General features: G+C 39.1%; 2 protein-coding genes across 7 annotated transcripts in view; one reads left to right on the forward strand and one right to left on the reverse strand.

Annotated features, from left to right (window-relative positions):
* The first annotated feature begins 248 nt into the window (after window positions 1-248).
* Window positions 249-18671, forward strand: PARP2 (poly(ADP-ribose) polymerase 2). Of its 2 annotated transcripts, XM_051976974.1 has the most exons (19): window positions 249-359; window positions 1284-1437; window positions 4778-4917; window positions 5423-5635; window positions 6354-6530; window positions 9190-9260; window positions 10837-10887; window positions 12200-12296; window positions 12788-12863; window positions 13419-13521; window positions 14955-15120; window positions 15334-15472; window positions 16152-16215; window positions 16303-16437; window positions 16696-16823; window positions 17031-17130; window positions 17672-17770; window positions 18174-18298; window positions 18395-18671. In XM_051976974.1, exons 1-19 carry the CDS (start codon window positions 317-319, stop codon window positions 18552-18554), a joined length of 2241 nt encoding a protein of 746 aa, XP_051832934.1. In that variant the 5' UTR covers window positions 249-316; the 3' UTR covers window positions 18555-18671. The 2 variants fall into 2 exon arrangements, with proteins under 2 accessions (XP_051832934.1, XP_051832935.1); XM_051976975.1 differs by lacking the exon at window positions 10837-10887.
* Window positions 18547-20887, reverse strand: part of TEP1 (telomerase associated protein 1) — a 55921-nt gene continuing 53580 nt past the window's right edge. For all 5 annotated transcript variants that reach the window (XM_051976971.1, XM_051976969.1, XM_051976970.1 and 2 more), the window contains 5 exons: window positions 20672-20771; window positions 19424-19529; window positions 19175-19323; window positions 18996-19100; window positions 18547-18851 (listed from right to left, as the gene is read on the reverse strand). In XM_051976971.1, the coding sequence (XP_051832931.1) occupies window positions 18729-18851; window positions 18996-19100; window positions 19175-19323; window positions 19424-19529; window positions 20672-20771 (583 nt within the window). In that variant the 3' untranslated portion in view covers window positions 18547-18728. The remainder of the gene's footprint in view (window positions 18852-18995; window positions 19101-19174; window positions 19324-19423; window positions 19530-20671; window positions 20772-20887) is intronic.

Below are 20887 nucleotides of genomic sequence, written 5' to 3' on the forward strand. Positions count from 1 at the left end.
CTGGGTTGAGAGAGTGACGTAGTGCACTCAGCTTGTAGCCCCAACGATGAGCTTCCCTCCGCCCTACGCAAGAATCCCGCCCGGCGGCCACTATATAAGGCTCACCAAATCAGTGCTACTTCTTACAGAGGGTGAATATCCCGTGATACTTGGCGACATGCAAATAAGAGCTTACGTCAGAGTAGAGCACAACTTTCCAGTCTTTCATAGCGCGGGAAATCCCGTTTTCTTCAGAGGTCGTAGGTGATAAGCGCATGCGCTGAAGCCAGAGAATGATCCGGGAAGGTGGGCCCGCCTGCATTCGGTTTAGAGCGCCATGTCCTCTCGCGGCAGAGGTGGAAGCACCGGCTACGCCCGAGGTTCGGAGCAAGTTTCGGGATTCAGGGTTAGAGAATGCTAGAGATTAGGAAGAGGTGGGGGAACGCCCACCTATCCCCGCTCCTGAGAGGTTTCCGGGAATGCCACAGTCCCGGGCTTGATAATTGGCTAGACAAAGATTGTGGGTCTTTGTTTGCAGGGTCTTGTCTGGTCCCGGGGTCAGGGGTCAGGGGTCCGGAGGCCGATGTGACGGAGAGGCGGCTCCCCCTCCCATTATTCTCGGCCGACTGCGTTTTTGCCCTCGTGTTTATCCGTCTCTTTGATATTTGCCTGGTTGGTTATTTTTTCCACCCCACAACTGGAACAGTCACAGAGTAGATAGTCAAGACAAGTCAGCAAGCATTTATTAAGCACCTGCTGCGTACCACACTGCTGAGCACCGGTGATACCCCTACCCCCAGTTGAAAACTGGGTCTCGACGAACAAAATGCTTGTGGAATAACTTGGAGATAAGTCATAAACGCTGCTGGCAAGGATCTCAAAGGCCATCGAGTTCAGCTCCTGCATTATATAAATCCCAGAAGTAGATCACAGTTATTGGCCCTATCGTCTCCCCGTTAGACTGAGTTTCCCAAGGGGAAACCTGTCAGCACTTGGCACTGTGTCTGGGATATACCAACTCAGCGTTTATTTAATAAAATGCTTCTTTCACATCCCAAACCAAAAGTGGAAGGGACCTTAGTAACCCCCATACAGATGAGGAAACAGAAGGAAGAAAATACAACGGCTAGGAATTTTCCTAGGTAGGACATGAACCGCTGTTTTCTGGATTCCAGAACTAGGGCTCAAATCTATAGCATTGGATTCCGGGTTCTTCCCCTTATTACTCTTCTCGGTCCATCTGGATTCCAATCCTTATTGGAGCACTAGACAAAACTCATGTTCCATTTTTGTTTCGTCTTCAGGTGCAAAGGTAAAGCGGCAGTGCCCAGAGCCAAAGCCAGGAAAGAGTGAAGTGGCCTCACCAAGCATTGAGTTTCGTTGGCAATGGGAAGACCCCGAGGGTGTCTGGCACTGGTACTCTTCTGCTCAGGATGTGGAGATCACAGAGGCTTTCAGGTAAGTACTATGCAGAATTTCCTCTCATTTTCTATACCCGAGGTTAAGGGTTTGGTCCAAAGGGATGGTCCCCTTTCTTATCTCTAGGAGCATGAGAATTGTGTTTTCAGAGACCTGTGCTCCCACTTATACTCTTACTTACACTGAATTGGATTCATCCAGCTTTCTATAGTAGAATCACTGACTATAGATATTTAAGAAAACATTACCAGTCTCTAAGTATATCAATCTTAACAGATTCTTAGAAGTTCTTCTACAGGAAAAAATTCAGTTGGGTATTAATAGAGCAGCTTCCTATTCACATCATCCTGTCAATGTTTCACAGCAACTAGTTCTGTGAGAAGATAAGATTTGTGAGGCAAATCTTTTGCTTACTGTATTTTAGATTATGCTTGGCTTTTCTCCCATCAATAAATTCTTACACTGGAGAATTAGATATTCTTTTTCCTCTTGCTGTCAGTCCTTTTGGATTGACTTTATCATAGGATTTAGTTTGTTTTTCATTTTTAACTCTTTTGACATTATGGAACTTGCAGCAATCTATTGATAAGCATTTATTCAGGGCCTACTTTGTGCTAGGCACTATGCTAAGCACTGGGGATTAAAAAAAAAGAAGAAGCAAAAGACTGTCATTTTCTTCAAATAGCCCACAGTCTAACAGACGAGACAACACTCATACATATGTACAAACAAGCTATATACAGGGCAGATAAGAAGTAATTTAAAAAGAAGGCATTAAAATTAAACAGACTTGGGTTATGTTTTCTGTAGAAATTGGGATTTTAGATGGGACTTTAAAAAAGCTAAGGAAATCAGTAGGTAGAGATGAAGAAGGGGATGTTCCAGGCATGAGAGACAGCCTGAGAAAATACCTGGAGTTGAGAGATAGAAGGTCTTGTTCTTGCAACAGCGAGAGGCTGGGTCACTGCATCAGGGTATGTGAGGGGAGGGAAGGGGTTGTATAAAGTATAAGACAGGAGAGGTAGAAGGTTGACTGGATTATGGAGTGTTTTGAACTCCAAAGGATTTTATATTTGATCTTGGAGTAGGAGAATGATATGTTTGATCCTGCCTTTAGGAAAATCATTTTGAGGGTTGGATAAAAGATGGATTAGTATGGGAAGAGACTTTAGAGAAGCAGACCCACCAGCAGGGTATAATTAGTTAATAATCATAATTAATAACAACATAATAATAAATTGTAATTATTAATAATATAATTAATAATAAATTATTAATTTAATTAGGTTATGGTTACAAATAATAATTAATACTACATTATTCCAAGGGTAAGGAGATTAAGGTCTGTTCTAGAGTGGTGATAGTATCAGAGGAAAGGAAGGGACCTATTTACATATTTAAGAGATGTTCCATAGATCAGATTGATAGGTTTTACCAACTGATTGGATATGTGGGGTGAGAGACAGTGAGAAATCAAGGTTGACACCTAGCTGGTGAGCCTGAGGAACTAGGAGGATGGTGTTGCCCTTGACAATGATAGAGAAGATAGGAGATTAAGGTAACCATATTGTCTAGATGTCCATCAGACATCCAGTGGACATCCAGTTCTATATATTCAAAAGGCAGTTGGAATGCAAGATTAAAAAGTCAGCAAGAGAAATCAGGGCAAGATAGATTTGAGAATGATCAGCATTGAAAAAAATAACTATATTAATGGGAGCTGATGAAATCGTAAAATAAAGGCGAGATGGCCCAGGTTGAATGCTTTGAGACACCTGTTGTTAGAGGGTATGGCTTAGATCAGGGGTCCTCAAACTTTTTAAATAGGGGGCCAGTTCACTGTCTCTCAGACTGTTGGAGGGCCGAACTATAGTAAAAACAAAAACTTTGTTTTGTGGGCCTTTAAATAAAGAAACTTCATAGCCCTGGGTGAGGGGGATAAACGTCCTCAGCTGCTGCATCTGGCCCACGGGCCATAGTTTGAGGACCCCTGGCTTAGATGATGATCCAGCATTTAAAATGTATAACTTACTTGAGAATTTAGCAAAGGAGATGGAGAATGAAGGATCTAATTGATAAGAGGAAAACTACCCCAAAAAACCCTAATCTCTGTCAGCGTTTATTTAATAAAAGAACCCTTCTCTGACTAGAGAGAAGAGAGTATCTAGGAGAAGATGGTGATCAGCAGTGTCAAAGGCTACAGAAAGGTGGAGAAGAATGAGGATTGAGAATAAACCATTTAATTTGACAATTAAATCATCAATAACTTTAGAGAAATAAATTTTGTTAGAACAAAGAGGATGAAAGCCAGATTGAAGGGATAAAAAGACTGAAAGAAGAGGAAGTGAAGCTATCTGTTGGTCTTTTCAAGGAGTTCAGTCACAAAAAGTCAAGAGATAAAGGACAAGGGATGAAATTATCAAGTGAGCATTTTTTGAGGATGGGAGAGACATGGGCATGTTTTGCAGGTAGTAGGGAAGGAGTCAATAGGGAGAGATTGAAGATAAGTGATAGAATGGAGATAACAGAGGGCTCACTCTGTTGGAGAACATGGAATAGAATGGGATTGCTTGTACATAGGGAGAATAGCCTTGGTTTATGTAGTAAGTACCTCATCATGTGAAATGGATGAAGAAGGAGATAGTTGCAAAAGATATATTTATGAATGATATGAAATAAGAAAGAGGGAAAAGAGGGAGTTTGTGGCAGATGGCCTCAATATTTTCTGTACAATGTAAGGCAAGGATCTCAGCTGAACAGGTAGGGGGGAGTGCTGTGGGAAATTTGAGGAGGGATAAAATGGTTTGGAAGAGATGCTATGTTGAGTGAGATAGTGAATTGATAAATGAGGTATAAATAGCATTGAGGACTCAGTTGAGGTGGTGTAATACGTTTATGTAACATAAGTAGAATCAGAACAGTTGCATGATTTTCTCCACCTTCTTTAGCAGCACAACTAAGGCTTGGCAGGATGCACTTGGTGATATGATAAAGGGTCCAGGGACTCTGAGAACAATGTAAAGTTGAACTGGTTCTTGAGAACTGAGGATTCAGTAGATTGACGATCACTAGGTGGATAATTGACTTGACAAAAGGAGACAAAGCGACATTATGGTCAATCTTTATGTGATGCTGAGGTGACACAGGAAGTGAGTAGGTTTAGGAACTGAATAGATAGGATGTTTAAGAAACGGTCAGTAAGTATTTTGAAGTTTTCTAGTATGAGAGTAGGCATTGTGGAGAGAAAAATTGTGAACCATGTACTGAACTTCTTGATAAATGAAGGGGAGTAACCTAGAGGACCTGAAGAAAACAGCTACGAATTTTGACTTTACAAACTTGGGGAGGGATGATTGTCTCAAACTGGGTTATTTTTCAGGAAAGGAAGTGCTTTGGTAAATGTCTCATCAGAAAGTGGAAATGTGAAGCTTCAGATTGATTTCAAGAAGATGGTCCAGAGGAACACAAAGACAAGGACTGAGAGGAAGATTGCTGTTGCCATCAAGAAACAGGACTCCTGTAAGTGTATTCTTTTATCAAGAAGTATTTGTTTTAAGAACACATACCATATGCCTCATTGTTATTTTATCATTCATAGATATAATCTATACAAATCTCATTGATTCTCAACATAATGATTTATAGTGCCACTCTCTAATCATAACATATTGTATAATATGAATATTATCCTTGTTCCCTGGCATTATCATTAAAAAGAAGATTTGTTAGGTTTTCTTTGTAGGTTACAAACAAAACATAAAGGGATTGATTTGTCTCTTGGGGTCTCTGCATTACTTTTTTGGTTTCTGAGATCATTGGATGATAGATTACTTGTAAAAGATGAAGCACCTAATAAATGTTTATTCACTCAAATTCAGAAGATCCAGCAAAACTTCAGGGAAAGAAAGAAATACAACTTATAATTCATCCTTTAAAAAAGAAAGAAAAATTCAGAATCTTGTTATTTTTATCTATTTTACCCTAATTGCATCAAAATTCTTCTCTTGATATTGTTACATTTTAGATTTTGTCTGGCAGTGGCAGAACGATGAGGAAGATGGCTGGATCCCATATGATGCCAAAACTTGCCTGGCTCTGGAAGCAGCTCTAGAAGAAAGCAATGAGTCAAAGATAGATATGGTGTTTGGCCGAAAACATTATACTCTGGATGTGGGCAACATGGTACAAATCAATTGCAAAAGTGGATACCTGCGCAAAATAGAACGCCAGCCTTCAGGTATATATAGTTATCAGTTTAATGAGGAATGCTTGAGATTCAACATGGGATTGATGTATGAAGAAAGAATTAGCCAATTTGATATTCTTATGGATAAAGTAAAGGAAGAGAGAACAAGCCACACAAGAAGTGTGATATACAAAGAAGTACTGAGACATACTGAGAAATGTAACCTGAAGAGAACAGAGAGTTAGACAAAGAGACACTAAAGAGAAAACCTAGTCATTGTTTCAGGATAGGGGCTGATTTATTCACAGAAGCATGAAGAATATTGTGAAGAGCAAGTCTCAGTTCAAAGAAGAAATCAAAGAGTAGGCACCAAAAATCACAAAAAAACACCAGAAATTGAGGAGCTTAGAGCCTTTGCTCATGGTCCTTTTCTACTTGACACGTGATCTTGGGGCCATTAGCTCTTTAAGTATTGTAGATTAAGGAGAACACTACTCAGGCAATAGTGATGTCAAGAATACCGGGTACAGTAATTGTTGATAACACTATGTTGAAATTTTAACTTTTTCTACTGCCCAACCCACCCTTTGCGAAAAATATCCATTTTTCAGAGAAAAGGTTACATATTATATTCCCTTCATTTTTATTGGTATCTTTTGGTTTTATATCATTTAAAATTTTCCCCTACTCCACTTCCAGAGAGTTTTCACTTGTAACAAAGAATTCTGTGTTTTCTTTATGTTGTGCTTATCTCTTTTTTTTACTTTAGCGGCTGTGGAGTTGACTGAAGCTAATGGAAACAGTATTGGAAACATATCCATTGTTTCTTCTGTGGAATGCCCTTCTAAGGCCAAGAAAGCCCGAGGTGAATTCTTGGATCAAGGAGTAAAACAAGCACCTGTGGCAGAGGATGCTGAGATAAATGACAAGAACAAAGAGAACCAAGGTTGGTTTCAAGTGGGAGAGAAGGGAGCATCAAAGATGGTTTTAGGGAACAGGCTTATATTGTATCCTTCAGTTCTAATGAGTAAGTTTTGTGCTACTTTGAGATGTGATCTGAAGTAATTATCTTCTGGAACTACATCAGGCTACTGACCCTTTTATTCAACTAAAACTGCCATCTCCAAAATTACCATTGGTCCCTTAATTGCCAAATCTAATTCTCCTTTTCATTACCAATCCTTCTTGATCTCTCTGTGTTATCTCACACTACTAATTTCTTTCACCTCTTGGTTCTCTGATCTCTTGGAGGTTCCTTCTCAGTTTCCTTTTCTGGTTTTTCAACTTTGTCATGCCCATTAATTAAAGGTATTCCCAGTGGCTCTAAGTTGTCCTCTTTTCTCCTAATTATCCAAACAGGATTGGTCAGGAAATTGAAAGATTACCGTATGAAAAGGGTGCTAGAAATGAAGGTGGCTTAGCTGTATCAGATCTAAAATTACATTATAAAGCAGTGGTCATCAAAACCATTTGGTACTGGCTAAGAAATAGAGAAGTTGATCAGTGGAATAGGTTAGGGTCACAGGACAAAATAGTCAATAACTATATAGCAATCTAATGTTTGACAAACCCAAAAACCCCAACTTTTGGAATAAGAACTCACTATTTGACAAAAACTGCTGGGAAAATTGGAAACTAGTATGGCAGAAACTAGCACTGACCCACACATAACACCGTACACCAAGATAAGGTTGAAATGGGCTCATGATCTGTACATAAAGAATATTATAAACAGATTAGAAGAACATAGGGATAGTTTATCTCTCAGACCTGTGGAGGAGGAAGGAATTTGTGACCAAAGAAGAACTAGAGATCATTATTGATCAAAAAATAGATAATTTTGATTATATTAAGTTAAAAGTTTTTGTACAAACAAAACTAATTCAGACAAGATTAGAAGGGAAGCAATAAACTGGAAAAACATTTTTACATTCAAAGGACCTGATAAAGGCCTCATTTCTTTTTTTTTTTTTTTTTAATAACTTTTTATTGATAGAACTCATGCCAGGGTAATTTTTTACAACATTATCCCTTGCATTCACTTCTGTTCCAATTTTTCCCCTCCCTCCCTCCACCCCCTCCCCCAGATGGCAAGCAATCCTTTACATGTTGAATAGGTTACAGTATATCCTGGATACAATATACATGTGCAGAACCGAACAGTTTTCTTGTTGCACAGGGAGAATTGAATTCAGAAGGTATAAATAATCCGGGAAGAAAAACAAAAATGCAAGCAGTTTATATTTATCTCCCAGTGTTCTTTCTTTGGGTGTAGCTGCTTCTGCCTATCTTTGATCAATTGAAACTGAATTAGCTCTCTTTATTGAAGAGATCCACTTCCATCAGAATACATCCTCAAACAGTATCATTGTTGAGGTATATAATGATCTCCTTGTTCTGCTCATTTCACTTAGCATCAGTTCATGTAAGTCTCGCCAGTCTAAAGGCCTCATTTCTAAAATATATAGAGAATTGACTCTATAAGAAATCAAGCCATTCTTCAATTGATAAATGGTCAAAGGATGTGAACAGACAATTTTCAGATGAAGAAATTCAAACTATTTCTAGTCATATGAAAAGGTGTTCCAAATCACTATTGATCAGAGATATGTAAATTAAGACAACTCTGACATACCACTGTATACCTAGCTAAGATGACAAGAAAAAATAATGATGAATGTTGGGGGGAATATAGGAAAACTGGGACACTGATACATTGTTGGTGGAACTGTGAAGAAATCCAACATTCTGTAAAGCAGTTTGGAACTATACTCAAAAAGTTATCAAACTGTGCATACTCTGACCCAACAGTGTTTCTACTGGGCTTATGTCCCAAAGAGATCTATAAGGAGGGAAAGGGACCCACATGTGCAAAAATATTTGTGGCAGGCCTTTTTGTAATGGCAAGAAACTGGAAACATGGATGCCCATCAGTTGGAGAATGTCTGAATAAGTTATGGTATATGAATGTTATGGAATATTATTGCTCTGTAAGAAATGACCAGCAGGATAATTTCAGAGGCACCTGGAGAGACTTACATGAACTGATGCTGAGTGAAGGAAGCAGAACTAGGAGATCATTATACATATCAACAACAATACTATAGGAGGATCAGTTCTGATGGAAGTGACTCTCTTCAACAATGAGAGGATTCAAACCAGTTCCAATTGTTCAGTGATGAAGAGAGCCATCTACGCCCAGAAAGAGGACAGTGGGAACCGAGTGTGGACCACAACATAGCATTTTCACTGTTTCTTTTATTGTTTGCTTGCATTGTTCTCTTAGGTTTTTTTTTCCTTCTTGATCCGATTTTTCTTGTGCAGTAAGATAACTGTACAAATATATATACATATATTGGATTTAACATATATTTTAATATATTTAATATGTATTGGACTACCTGCCATCTAGGGGAGGGGGTGGGAGAAGGAAAGGAAAATTTGGAAAGAAGGTTTTGCAAGAGTGAAATGTTGAAAAATTACCCATGCATATGTTTTGTAAATAAAAAGCTTTAATAAAGAAAAGAAAAGGGTGCTGGTTAGCCCCTAAATTTTTCTGTAATTTTAGCACCAGTTGTAAACAGTGCTTGTCTGTCTCTCCTCAGTTTCTGTGAAGACCTTGTTACTGAAGGGCAAAGCTCCAGTGGACCCAGAGTGTACAGTTAAGGTGGGAAAGGTAAGAATCTCTTGACCTAAACCTTAATCAAACTTTTGTCACCATTTAGAAATTAATGTCTTATTTTTAGTAGCTGTTGCTACTACAGTAGAATTTAGCGTTAGTGAATCATCCCTCTTGAGGCTGGGGAACTATGGAGCGGTATCAACCTTATTTCCCCTTTGTCAGCAGGTTGTATATACTATCCCCAAAGAGCATTTGATCACATGAGAGCATTTATTGAGTATAGGGCAGAAGCACTAAGAAGGATTGGGCCATAACTTTATCCTGCTGGAAATAGGGCAAGGAAGTAGGTGTTTTAATTGTAATGGGAGATGTTTGGAGGAGTTTGCTGTTCTTGCATCTGGGATCTGCAAGTGAAGATGAGCGCTTTGATCAGGACCAGGTCTGGCACATTGAAGTTTTGCTCTTTCAGAACAAGTCCAAGTAGAGAGTAGAAAAGTCCTGAGGGCTTGCTCAGGGGCCACTGTATCCTGATGTCAAAGAGAGTAGAGTACACTGGAGAGAAACTAGGATTTGGGGTTCCAAGAAATCTGGGTTCCAATACTGCCTTTAATAGTGACAAGCTGTATATAACTGTGAACAATTGTTTAGCCTCTTTGAACCACATTCACCTCTATTATAGAAGGATAATGATAGAGCTTAAGAATCCCCCTCCCAGGGGATGTGGGAAAACAGGGACACTGATACATTGTTGGTGGAATTGTGAACACATCCAGCCATTCTGGAGAGCAATTTGGAATTATGCTCAAAAAGTTATCAAACTGCATACCCTTTGATCCAGCAGTGTTTCTACTGGGCTTATACCCCAAAGGGATACTAAAGAAAGGAAAGGGACCTGTATGTGCCAAAATGTTTGTGGCAGCCCTGTTTGTAGTGGCTAGAAGCTGGAAAATGAAAGGATGCCCATCAATTGGAGAATGGTTGAGTAAATTGTGGTATATGAATATTATGGAATATTATTGTTCTGTAAGGAATGACCAGCAGGATGAATACAGAGAGGACTGGCGAGACTTACATGAACTGATGCTAAGTGAAACAAGCAGAACCAGGAGATCATTATATACCTCAACAACAATACTGTTTGAGGATATATTCTGATGGAAGTGGATCTCTTCAATAAAGAGAGCTAATTCAGATCAAAGATGGACAGAAGCAGCTACACCCAAAGAAAGAACACTGGGAAATGAATATAAACTGCTTGCATTTTTGTTTTTCTTCCCGGGTTATTTCTACCTTCTGAATTCAATTCTCCCTGTGCAACAAGAAAACTGTTCAGTTCTGCACACATATATTGTATCTAGGATATACTGTAACCTATTCAACATGTAAAGGACTGCTTGCCATCTAGGGGAGGGGTAGAGGGAGGGAGGGGAAAAATTGGAACACACGTGAATGCAAGGGATAATGCAATAAAAAAAATTTACCTTGGCATGGGTTCTATCAATAAAAAGTTATTTAAAAAAAAAAAAGAATCCCCCTCCCAAGTATTGTTATGAAGATGACATTGATTATGTAAAGTACTGTACAACAATAATTTTTTTAGTAAATGCCAGCTTTCCTTGTCATCTTCTAGGCTCACGTATACTGTGAAGGGGATGATGTGTATGATGTTATGCTAAACCAGGTAAGAAGGAAAGGCCTGTTTGAAAAATAACTTTTTTGTTAATTATTAAGGTCCTAGTGTTCACATGTTCCTAATTCAGGATTCCTTATATTAGGTACTAACTGGCTGGCAATACTATAACACAATACTAGGTGTGTTAACTGTTAGAATCAACTCTTTCCCAAGACTTTTTAAGCTGAAGCTATCCGTCAGCAGGTTAATATAAGATATCCTTTCCTTAAGGAGCAAAATAAATCTATTTTTTGTCTTTCTTTTTTGAAGTTAACTTATAGTTCTTATTTAGGAGTGATTATAGGGAGTGGAAAAAAGGAAATTTTCTATTTAATTGTTCCCAACAATTACAACAGCTTTATCAATTACAAACTGTCTTGCTATCTTATATCCACTCTTTCCTTGTTCACTAGGAAACTGGCCGTTTCTTTGTGCCTTTATCTTCAGAATGAGGGCTTTGGATTAAAAAAACTAGAAGGTCCATTCTAACTTAATTTTTTTTTTTAATTGTATTTAGGATACTGGAAAGTGAAGTGCACATTAACCAAAGAAAATATGTGCTAGACCAGATAGTGCAGGGAACAGAATTACAGTGTGAAGGCCAAGTACTACTTCATTGAATCCACAACTATACTTTGCCCTCTTACTATTATTTACTGGTCACTGTCTTCCCAGAATGGTCTACATGGCCCCCACTCCACACCCCAACTTAAAAGGACAGAGTCCTTGCTCTTTGTCCTTTTCTACCATTGTCCTAATCTTAGCCTTGTTTCAGATCGCTACAAACCACGGTTGTGGTAAGTACCAACAAAAGAACCAACATCTAGAACCAAGAACTAGGGTAGTCCTGCACCTCTAGGTATGAGGGAGATTGTTTCTTTGTAATAAATACATTGTAAAATTATTTGTTTTTCTTGGAGAAATGGTCACAAGAAAATAGAAGGGATTAAGAATGAGGAGAGTTAAATGGCTCAGAAATGTGGGAGAAGGAGCAGAGACAAAATAGAAGAAGCCAGGACAGAGTACTTAGAGCTAAGTTCAGAGCTTTGCAATGTTCACTGGCTTTTACTCATCTTTAGGATTGCAGAATGTTTTCTAAAAGTTATAAGGAAATGGCAGTTTCTTTTGATTCTCATTCCTCTTTCTCAGCTTTCTCCTAAAATGAAGAGCTCTCTCCCATACTACTTATTTCCCTCAGGAAAAATTGGTGTTTATATCCAAAGAATACTTTATTTATGTGAATTTTTATTCATATATTTATGTGAATTTTCTATAAACCTAGTTTTTGTTTGTGTGTTACTTCTTGTTTCACTGGTTGTAGACCAATCTTCAGTTCAACAATAACAAGTATTATATCATCCAGCTGCTGGAAGATGACGGACAGAGAAACTTCAGTGTCTGGATGAGATGGGGCCGAGGTAAGGGCTATAGTAGGGGATTTGAGAGCAGGGAATTCAACATTTGAAAAGTTGGAAGGATAATTTACCAATAATTGAAGGATTTCTGGGCTAGAATTGATCATATGAGAATCCTGAAGGGTAGGAGTGGTGTAAAAAACAATCTGGGTTTCTTGTGCAAAGAAAGGCAATACCCTTCTCAAGAAATTTCCATCCTGTAGTATCCAAGAGGACTCTATCAAAATTAAGAGTAATTTGGCAGTTAGATTTGAGTCTTACTCTTTTATTGACAAGATATATATGTTATTTCTATTAACTAAATCAAGACATCCCTAAACTCTACCTGATTCCTTAAATTCTGTAAATTGTTTGTCCATTTCAACCATTGTGGTCTGCTTTTTGCTCAGCAGTGCAGAGCAGTCATGAAGAATGATGTTTTTCTCTGTCTTAAGCAACTGTATAGTGCTAGAGCTTCTCTGGACTAATAATTCTCATTGGCATTTCCTTTGCAGTTGGGAAAGTTGGACAGCACAGTTTGGTGACCTGTTCTGGAGACCTCAACAAAGCCAAGGAAGTATTTCAGAAGAAGTGAGTGGCCTAGCAAGTGGGCAGGAAGTATCCTCCAAAACATCTCTTCTTTTAACTAAGATATCTTCTTAGTCAAGTAGAAATGATCAGCTTTACCTCTCTGAAGCTTATTAAAGAGGCCATAAAATTCAAGAATGTGGCACAAGATGGATTATTTGGGAAGACAAGGGGAAAAGGAAACTTCCAGTATCTGGAGAATATCTAACTAGACATTAGAATCTAGTTGCCTTCCTCACTCCTCCTTTCCACCAAAAATGTATCCCAAGACCTTTAGAAATACCTATCAGGACAGAAAAATGGGAGCATTTTTAGTGATTAATGTACATATACATTGAAAACCCCTAGGATTCTATTCTTCCCTCTAAATTCTCTCTCTTTACTGGCCTTTTCCATACCTCCAGAGTCCTTGAGGTTTTATGGGAAAATGATGTATGAGAGCATTCAATACAGTTAAGTGGGGCTTTGTAAGAACACAAACTTGTTCTACCAGGACTGCTGATGATGTTCTTGTAGCATCTTCCAAGGGATTTTCCCCCTTCTCTTTTGAAACTACAGATTTTTTGACAAAACAAAGAACAGTTGGGAAGATCGTGGCAGCTTTGAGAAAGTCCCTGGGAAATATGATATGCTGCAGATGGACTATACAGCCAGTACTCAGGTATGCCCTAACTTTATCCCCAGGGAAAAGCTATTCCATCTCACTGTCAGGATAAGAGCTGGAAAAATAGTCATGCTATAATCAGCACATCATAGACAGAGCTAACATTTCCTCTGATGACTAGGATTTTCCAATTTTTGTGACTGATAAGTCTGATTAGTTGGGAATATAAGAATAAGACAGAATAGACAGGAGGGAATAGAGCTCTCTTTTATGTCCTTGAAGATTATGGGGAACTTTCATTTGTTGCTTTACAGTACATTAGTAGAAGAGTAGTGCATAGAACAAGAAAAGGTAGTAGACCAACTACATTATGCATTGTTAAGATTCCATCTGAAGTATTGTGTTCAGCCCTGGCTACCATTTTTTAAGCAGAGGGACACTGACAAATGGAAATTTGACCAGAGAATAACAATCAGGGTAGACAAGTCTCTGAGAATAGCCAAAGGAATTGGAGAAATTTAGCTTATAGAAGAGGACTTGGGCCTTGATGGCTATCTTCAAGTATTTGCAAAAGCTTTATTTGAAGAGGAATTAGATTTATTCTGTGTCATTTTAGAGTGCAGATGCAGGAACAAGAAGAAGCCACAAAGGCAGATTTGGCTCAATGTGAACAAGTTTTTGAGAAGTAGATAGTGAATAGAGAGCTAGCCTTTCTAGAGTCTGGCTTGAATCTAGCCTCAACTCTTTGTAGTCACTTAACCTCTCACTGCCCCTGAGAGTTCTTTAATATTTCATTACAAAGGACTTCTCCATCTATATTGGTAGAGAAAGTTCCTCTTGGAGGATTCCTTATGCCAATAAAATCACAAGTCTAGATCAAAAAAAGAAAAGACCTCTGTAATAATTAAAACTGTCTAAAAATGGAATGAGCTGTCTCTAAAAATGATGAATTTACATCAGTATTATACAACAATCAATTCTAATGAACGTGACTCCAGCAATGAGATGATTGATGCCAGTTCAATGATCTTGTGATGGAAAGAGCCTTGTATATCCAAAGAGGACTGTGGGAACTGAGTGTGGATCATAGCATAACATTCTCACTCTTTTTTGTTGTTTGCACTTTGTTTTCTTATTCATTTTCTTTCCTTTTTTATCTGATTTTTCTTTTTTATCAAGAGAATTGTATAAATGTTTATTGAATTTAAATCCAGTATTGAATTTAGCATATATTTTAACGTGTATAACATATATTGAATTGCTTGCCATCTAGGGAAGGGAGGAGGGAGAAATACAAGGCTATGCAAAGGTCAATATTAAAAAATTATCTGTGCATATGTTTTGAAAATAAAAAGCTTTAAAAATAAAATAAAAATGATTTATTTGCCACCATAGGAGGTATTCAGAGATGGTTTTTTTGGGGATTTATGTAAAGGATAGAACTAGATTACCTCTAATCCTTTCCAAATAGATTCTATAATCTGTCTCAGGGTGAAGAAGAATCAAAGGAAGGGACACTTGATCCTATTTCACCTCCTAAAGTAGAATCTCAGCTGGAACTTCCAGTCCAAGAGTTGATAGAGTTGATTTGCAACATTCAGACTATGGAAGAAATGATGGTGGAGATGAAGTATGATATCAAAAAAGCCCCACTGGGTATGAGCCCTGTATTAAACTCTTCTCTTCTTTCCCCAATCCCCCAAGTAGGATATTCTTTTTCCTCCATGAATCTAGGTTGATCTTCCCTGGTTGGTAGTAGTACTGAATTGGAACTAGCAAAAGAAGGGAAGTCTAGAGTTTCTTTTAAATGGTCTAGAGGGAAAGGTCAGAAAGTCATTTAGGAAATCTGGTCTTTGAATGGACTTACAGGGAAGCTGACAGTGGCACAAATCAAGGCAGGTTACCAGTCACTTAAGAAGATAGAAGATTGTATCCGATCTGGTCACAGTGGGCGGACCTTGCTGGAAGCATGTAATGAGTTCTATACCAGGATCCCACATGACTTTGGGTAAGCTTCCCTCTAGGCCCCCACCATCACAATGTTCCTTCTGTCTTCTCCATCCCTGCCAAGAAACTTACTAGCAGAAGAGAATAACTTTAATGACATTCTCTCAGTCCTTGAGAAACTAAAGTCTTTCTTAGATCCACAGTTAGGATTGAACAACAACTGGGAATCCATGAAATGGATTAGAAATCCATTAGGAATCCAAACCATGAAATGGTTTAGAAATTAAGCCTTTGTCAGATTATATTCCTACTCTTCAGCTAAATTAGAATGTCTTATCTTTAGAAAGAATTGGACCCAGCTTTGTAAGTATGAGGGGAACACCCTTTCTTTGACTGCAGGCAGATTTATTCCTTTTTATTTTCCATAACTAAAAGAAGTGCAGCCCTTCTTCCAGGAGAATTTATTATCAGGAGAGGAATCAAGTATTCATAAGTATCCCATATGGAAGGGAATTCTATAATTCTTCTTTATGATCCAAGCCTTAGTTAGAAAATTTTTTCTGTTTCTTGTCTTATTTCTTTATATACTTGGAAATGCCATTCTCAGTTTTTGGTCTTCTCTAAGTAAATTGGTTCCTTAGCCTACTTTTTGCTGGAATTTATTTTAGTCCTTTTAATTATTCTTGTGAACCACTAACACTTGTGCTCACTAACAATTATGCTTTTATCTCTGGCCCTAGGCTTCGAACTCCACCACTAATCCGAACAGAGCAAGAATTGAAAGATAAGATACAGCTTTTAGAGGTAAGATATGTAGGTTGATGGCTGTCCTACTTCCTTTAGTTCTATTAATCCCAAGATCTCTCACCACTTTGTATCTTCTGCCTTTAGGCATTGGGAGACATTGAAATTGCTATCAAGCTGGTGAAGACAGAGCTGAAGACCCCAGAGCACCCACTGGACCAGCATTATAGAAACTTGCATTGTGCTCTTCGTCCTCTGGACCATTCCTGTCATGAATTCAAAGTGATAAAAAAGATTTCTTCTTTTTCCCCAATTGAAAGTTGTTTCTTTTTCCTATTATCGTTTCTTATATTCTCTAAAGTCTATAAAGAAAAAGAATCCATATTTTTATCAACTAAGATTTTTTGCTAAGTGGGGTCTCTTAATGGTCTGTGAAATCTGGGCGAGGGAGAAAGATCCTTCTATCTGCATGCATCAAGGTAGCCCTGGGTAGAGTCTCCCCAGTCCAAAAGTGTTAATTTCTTCTTTTCCTTCACTCAGGTGATCTCGCAGTATCTACATTCTACCCATGCTCCTACTCATAACGACTACACTATGACCTTGCTTGAGGTCTTTGAAGTGGAGAAAGAGGGTGAGAATGAAGCCTTCAGAAAGGATCTTCCCAACAGGTCTGAGTTTCTGGCCTTCCTTGATACAAAAACCTGTTGATTTCTCTTCAGCTATTTCCCTAAAGAACTGAGTATGGTTGTAGGATTTGCAGAGAGGGAGGAAAGGAAACTAGAGACTGGTTCCTCTCCTGTAGCCTATCTAGAAGGGAAGCAACAACAGCTATAGGTTGATACTTACGGCTGTTGATACTTACGGCTCTCCTCTAGGATGCTGCTGTGGCATGGTTCCCGATTGGGCAACTGGATGGGCATCCTGAGCCATGGACTCCGCATCGCTCCGCCTGAAGCTCCCGTCACAGGCTACATGGTAAGTACAGTTGGAACTCAGGTTGAACGACATGGTCATGACCTTTCTTTCATGTCTTTAAAATGAAACTTTTGCTGTTCTGGCAATAATTCCTAACACATCAAGTTTAGCTTGGCTACCTTCAGTAGTTATGGAGATTGTGACTGTGCTGTCTGGGGTTAATGTAGATTTAGGTGCCTTTTATCTTCCCATAAATTCTCAATCAGACTTCAGCTGTTCAGGGTTCTTAGGTATTCTGAATCCTTTTGATAGCTAGAGATTTTCTTACAAGGCTTTAACTTCTAAGAGCTTTTAATGAAAGTTTTAATTGAAAAATAAAATAGACAACCTGTTTCTTTTTTTCCCCTAATTTTTAGCAAAAGGCTCCACTACCTTTATGATGTCCACTCAACTACAGTTGTGTGAAAACAGTGAAATCCTAATTCCAGAGAATGAGTTAATCTTTTGCTCAAGATATTTAAAATTTCGAACATATGTTCTATTCAACTGTACTTTTTCTTCAATCGGTTCAGTTGCTGACTTAGTCATCTGTCATTTGCAGTTTGGAAAAGGAATATACTTTGCTGATATGTCCTCCAAGAGTGCCAATTACTGCTTTCCCTCACGCCTGAAGAACATAGGGCTGCTGCTGCTCTCAGAGGTGAGGAAATGGCTCAGCTGATAGGACACACTTCCTATCAGCACCAGCCCTCTCTTTCAGGGTGGAAGGAGAGAATGAAAATAAAAATCCCTTACTAGGCTCTCATTTTCTACTACACTGTTGCATCCAGCCAGAATGAGACAGAGAATGACAAAAATGCCAATAGTCTGACTTCTCAGTGACAAACATGGTGGCTTACTGGGAGTCTGAAGATCTGGGTTCAAGTTCTAGACCTGCACATTAATAGCTCTGTGATCTCAGCCTGCTCACCTCCACCTTTTAAGTCTTAAGGAATCTGTAAATGAGAGAATTGGTGATGGATTTTAAAGTCCTTCCCAGTTGTGATCACTATTAACTCTTGGGAAGCACGGCATGTGTATTTCAAGGACATTCTCTTTTACAGGTAGCTCTGGGTGACTGTAATGAGCTGCTGGAGGCCAATCCTGAAGCAGCAGGATTGTTACAGGGCAAACACAGTACCAAGGGAATGGGCAAGATGGCTCCCAATCCTTCCCAGTTTGTTACTCTGTAAGTGTTCACAGTTCTCTTTGTCAGTTCCATTCTTTTTTATTCCTTGGCCAGAGAGGTTTTTAACAAAGCCTTTCTATCTTCTTTCTTTGGTAGGAATGGAACGACAGTGCCCCTAGGACCAGCAAGTAACACAGGAATTCTGAACCCACAGGGCTATACTCTCAATTACAATGAATTTATTGTCTATGATCCTAGCCAGGTTCGTATGCGATACCTGCTAAAAATTCAATTCAACTTCACCCAGCTCTGGTGAGGGAAGAGATTCTTTATTTTCTGCCCCTTCCACGTTAGCTCACCCATGACAGATCAGATAATATGAAATGTGTGATTTTGCTGATATTTTTATATAATAAATATATTGAAAAGTTGGCATTATGGCATTTTCAGACTTTGTCTTCAGGCAAACGATTGTCTCTGTCCAACCATCTTACTCCCATGACAAAAAGTACATGTGGCCCTGGGCATCTCCCACAGCCAGCTGCAATGAGGACATAGGTCCAGGTCTTGGCTCCATACAGGTTACTGCTCCCTCACAACGGAAGAGACCCCGCTGTAACATACAAGGACACAATCTCGTCTTTAAGCCTTTCACTATAGCATCTAGCCAAAATATTAGATTCCCCCCTCTGCTCCTCCCTTCTCCCTCCGTGCCATCCTAGTCTGTGTTCCCATATCTGTCCACTATCATGCTCACCAGCTGTAGGTTGGATTTCTCCCAGAGCTTCACATCTCGGTCCTCAGAGGCCGTCAACAGCAGTTCAGGGAGCACATGGAGCGCTGTGACGGAACCTGAATGGATCTAAAGAGAGACAGGCGTGCTAAGCTCCCTCAGAGTCCTACCTACTACTGAACTCTTGCTTTATGTCCTCTCACCTTCTTAGAGTACCGGGTCTCCAACTTCCGGAACTCAAATTCCTTTTCTGTGTACTGCCATATGTTGTTGGTGTCCCAGTCTCCCTCAGGGGTACGTACTGCCATGTTCCAAAGGATGCCTTCTGAGCTGGCACACAGAAAAGCAGAGCCTGCCATTCCCAAGGCAGAGTTAGAACTAGAGCAAGCCCACAGACTTGCTTCTTTCCCCCCTTTAGGCTTCTCTCTTCTCTTGGATCTTTGCCAGCTTACCAGAGTCAGGCTTGGCTTGGGTAATCCACAGTGGGGTTCCTTTGGGATTTTCCAGCTGGAGATTAAAATTCTCTCTGTGCTCCAATATATTTGACTCTTTCTGCTGCTGTTGAAGGACAGATGGGAACAGATATATATATATATATATATATATATATATACACACACACATATGTGTGACTGTCTTTACCTGCCACATTCAGTCCAGATTCAGGAATAGTTTATCTGCAGGCTTCATTGAACTATAGCCATCTGTTAACCTTAGCTACACCAAAGAAATTGGAATCCTAGTGTTAACGCAATAGAATTGATACAGTGCTTGTGTTCACACCTTTAGAGAGCTCATATAAGCAAGAAGTATTTAAGTACTCTTTGGAATTCACAAGTATGGGAGATTCACAAAGTTAACTGTAACTTTGTGAATTCACACCTCCTTTGAAGCTCTTAGGACCAGAGAGCACTCTCTCACATCCCACAATCCCTCTCTCAGAGAAGGGTCATAAATAGAGCTTCAGTGAGCCAGTCAAGGGAGTTCAGCTGAAAAGATTTAGAGGGGAGCATCAAGTCAGTTCAGAGAGAAGTCCTCTCTCAGAGGCAAGAGAGATTCATTCCATTTTCCATCTGGCTGGCTGGAGGCTAGGATAAACCTTTGGATTTGGAGACATTTGGGGGAGCTCTTGGAGCCAAGCAGAGAGATAGGCCAAGAAAACTAACCCGGCTATTTTTGGAGGAAGCAATAAAAGATTTGAACTTGCCCTCTCGGAGGTAAGACAGATTCACCTTTGTGCTGGCTGGAGGCTAAAGAAAGCAGAGACAGAAGCAAAGGACAAAGCTGCAAGAGCTCTTAGAACCAAGCAGAGAGATAGGCCTCAACTAACCAGGCTATTTTGGAGGAAGCAATAAAAGATCTGAACTTTTAACACCTGGCTGCATTTGGAGTGATTATTAATTTTAACTGAAACTAAGGTTGCCTCCAGAAAACCTCCCTTAGAAACCTGCTCCCAGAGAGAATCATTATTATTTTAAAGAAGAAAAACACAAAAGTATAAAACATTTTTGTCCCTAAAGACCTCTATATAACTGGACAATGAACATGAATGCAAAAAATAAATGAAACATGTATGTATGATTGACATACAAGCTAGGCATCATACTAGGTGCTAGGGATACAAATATAGAATTGAATTATTTGTATTCTCAAGGAATATATACTTAAGAGAAGCATTTAACCATACACGTACGACTTACATAGACAGAGAGTGAAATGTCATCCAGAGTATCCAAGACAAACACACCATATTCCTTGTGGGTAGAAAGCAGTGTGTGTGTATTGAAAGGGAATTCATGCCTAGAGTAAAAGAAACAGATTGAACTTGGAACCTTTTCCATGACTCAATGGATCTATATACTCATAAACAGGATCAGCTTTAAAGAGGGGAGGCTGTTAGATAAAATATCTAGCCT

The sequence above is a fragment of the Antechinus flavipes genome, chromosome 2 (assembly GCF_016432865.1).
Source record: "Antechinus flavipes isolate AdamAnt ecotype Samford, QLD, Australia chromosome 2, AdamAnt_v2, whole genome shotgun sequence".
Classification (NCBI taxonomy): Eukaryota; Metazoa; Chordata; class Mammalia; order Dasyuromorphia; family Dasyuridae; genus Antechinus; species Antechinus flavipes.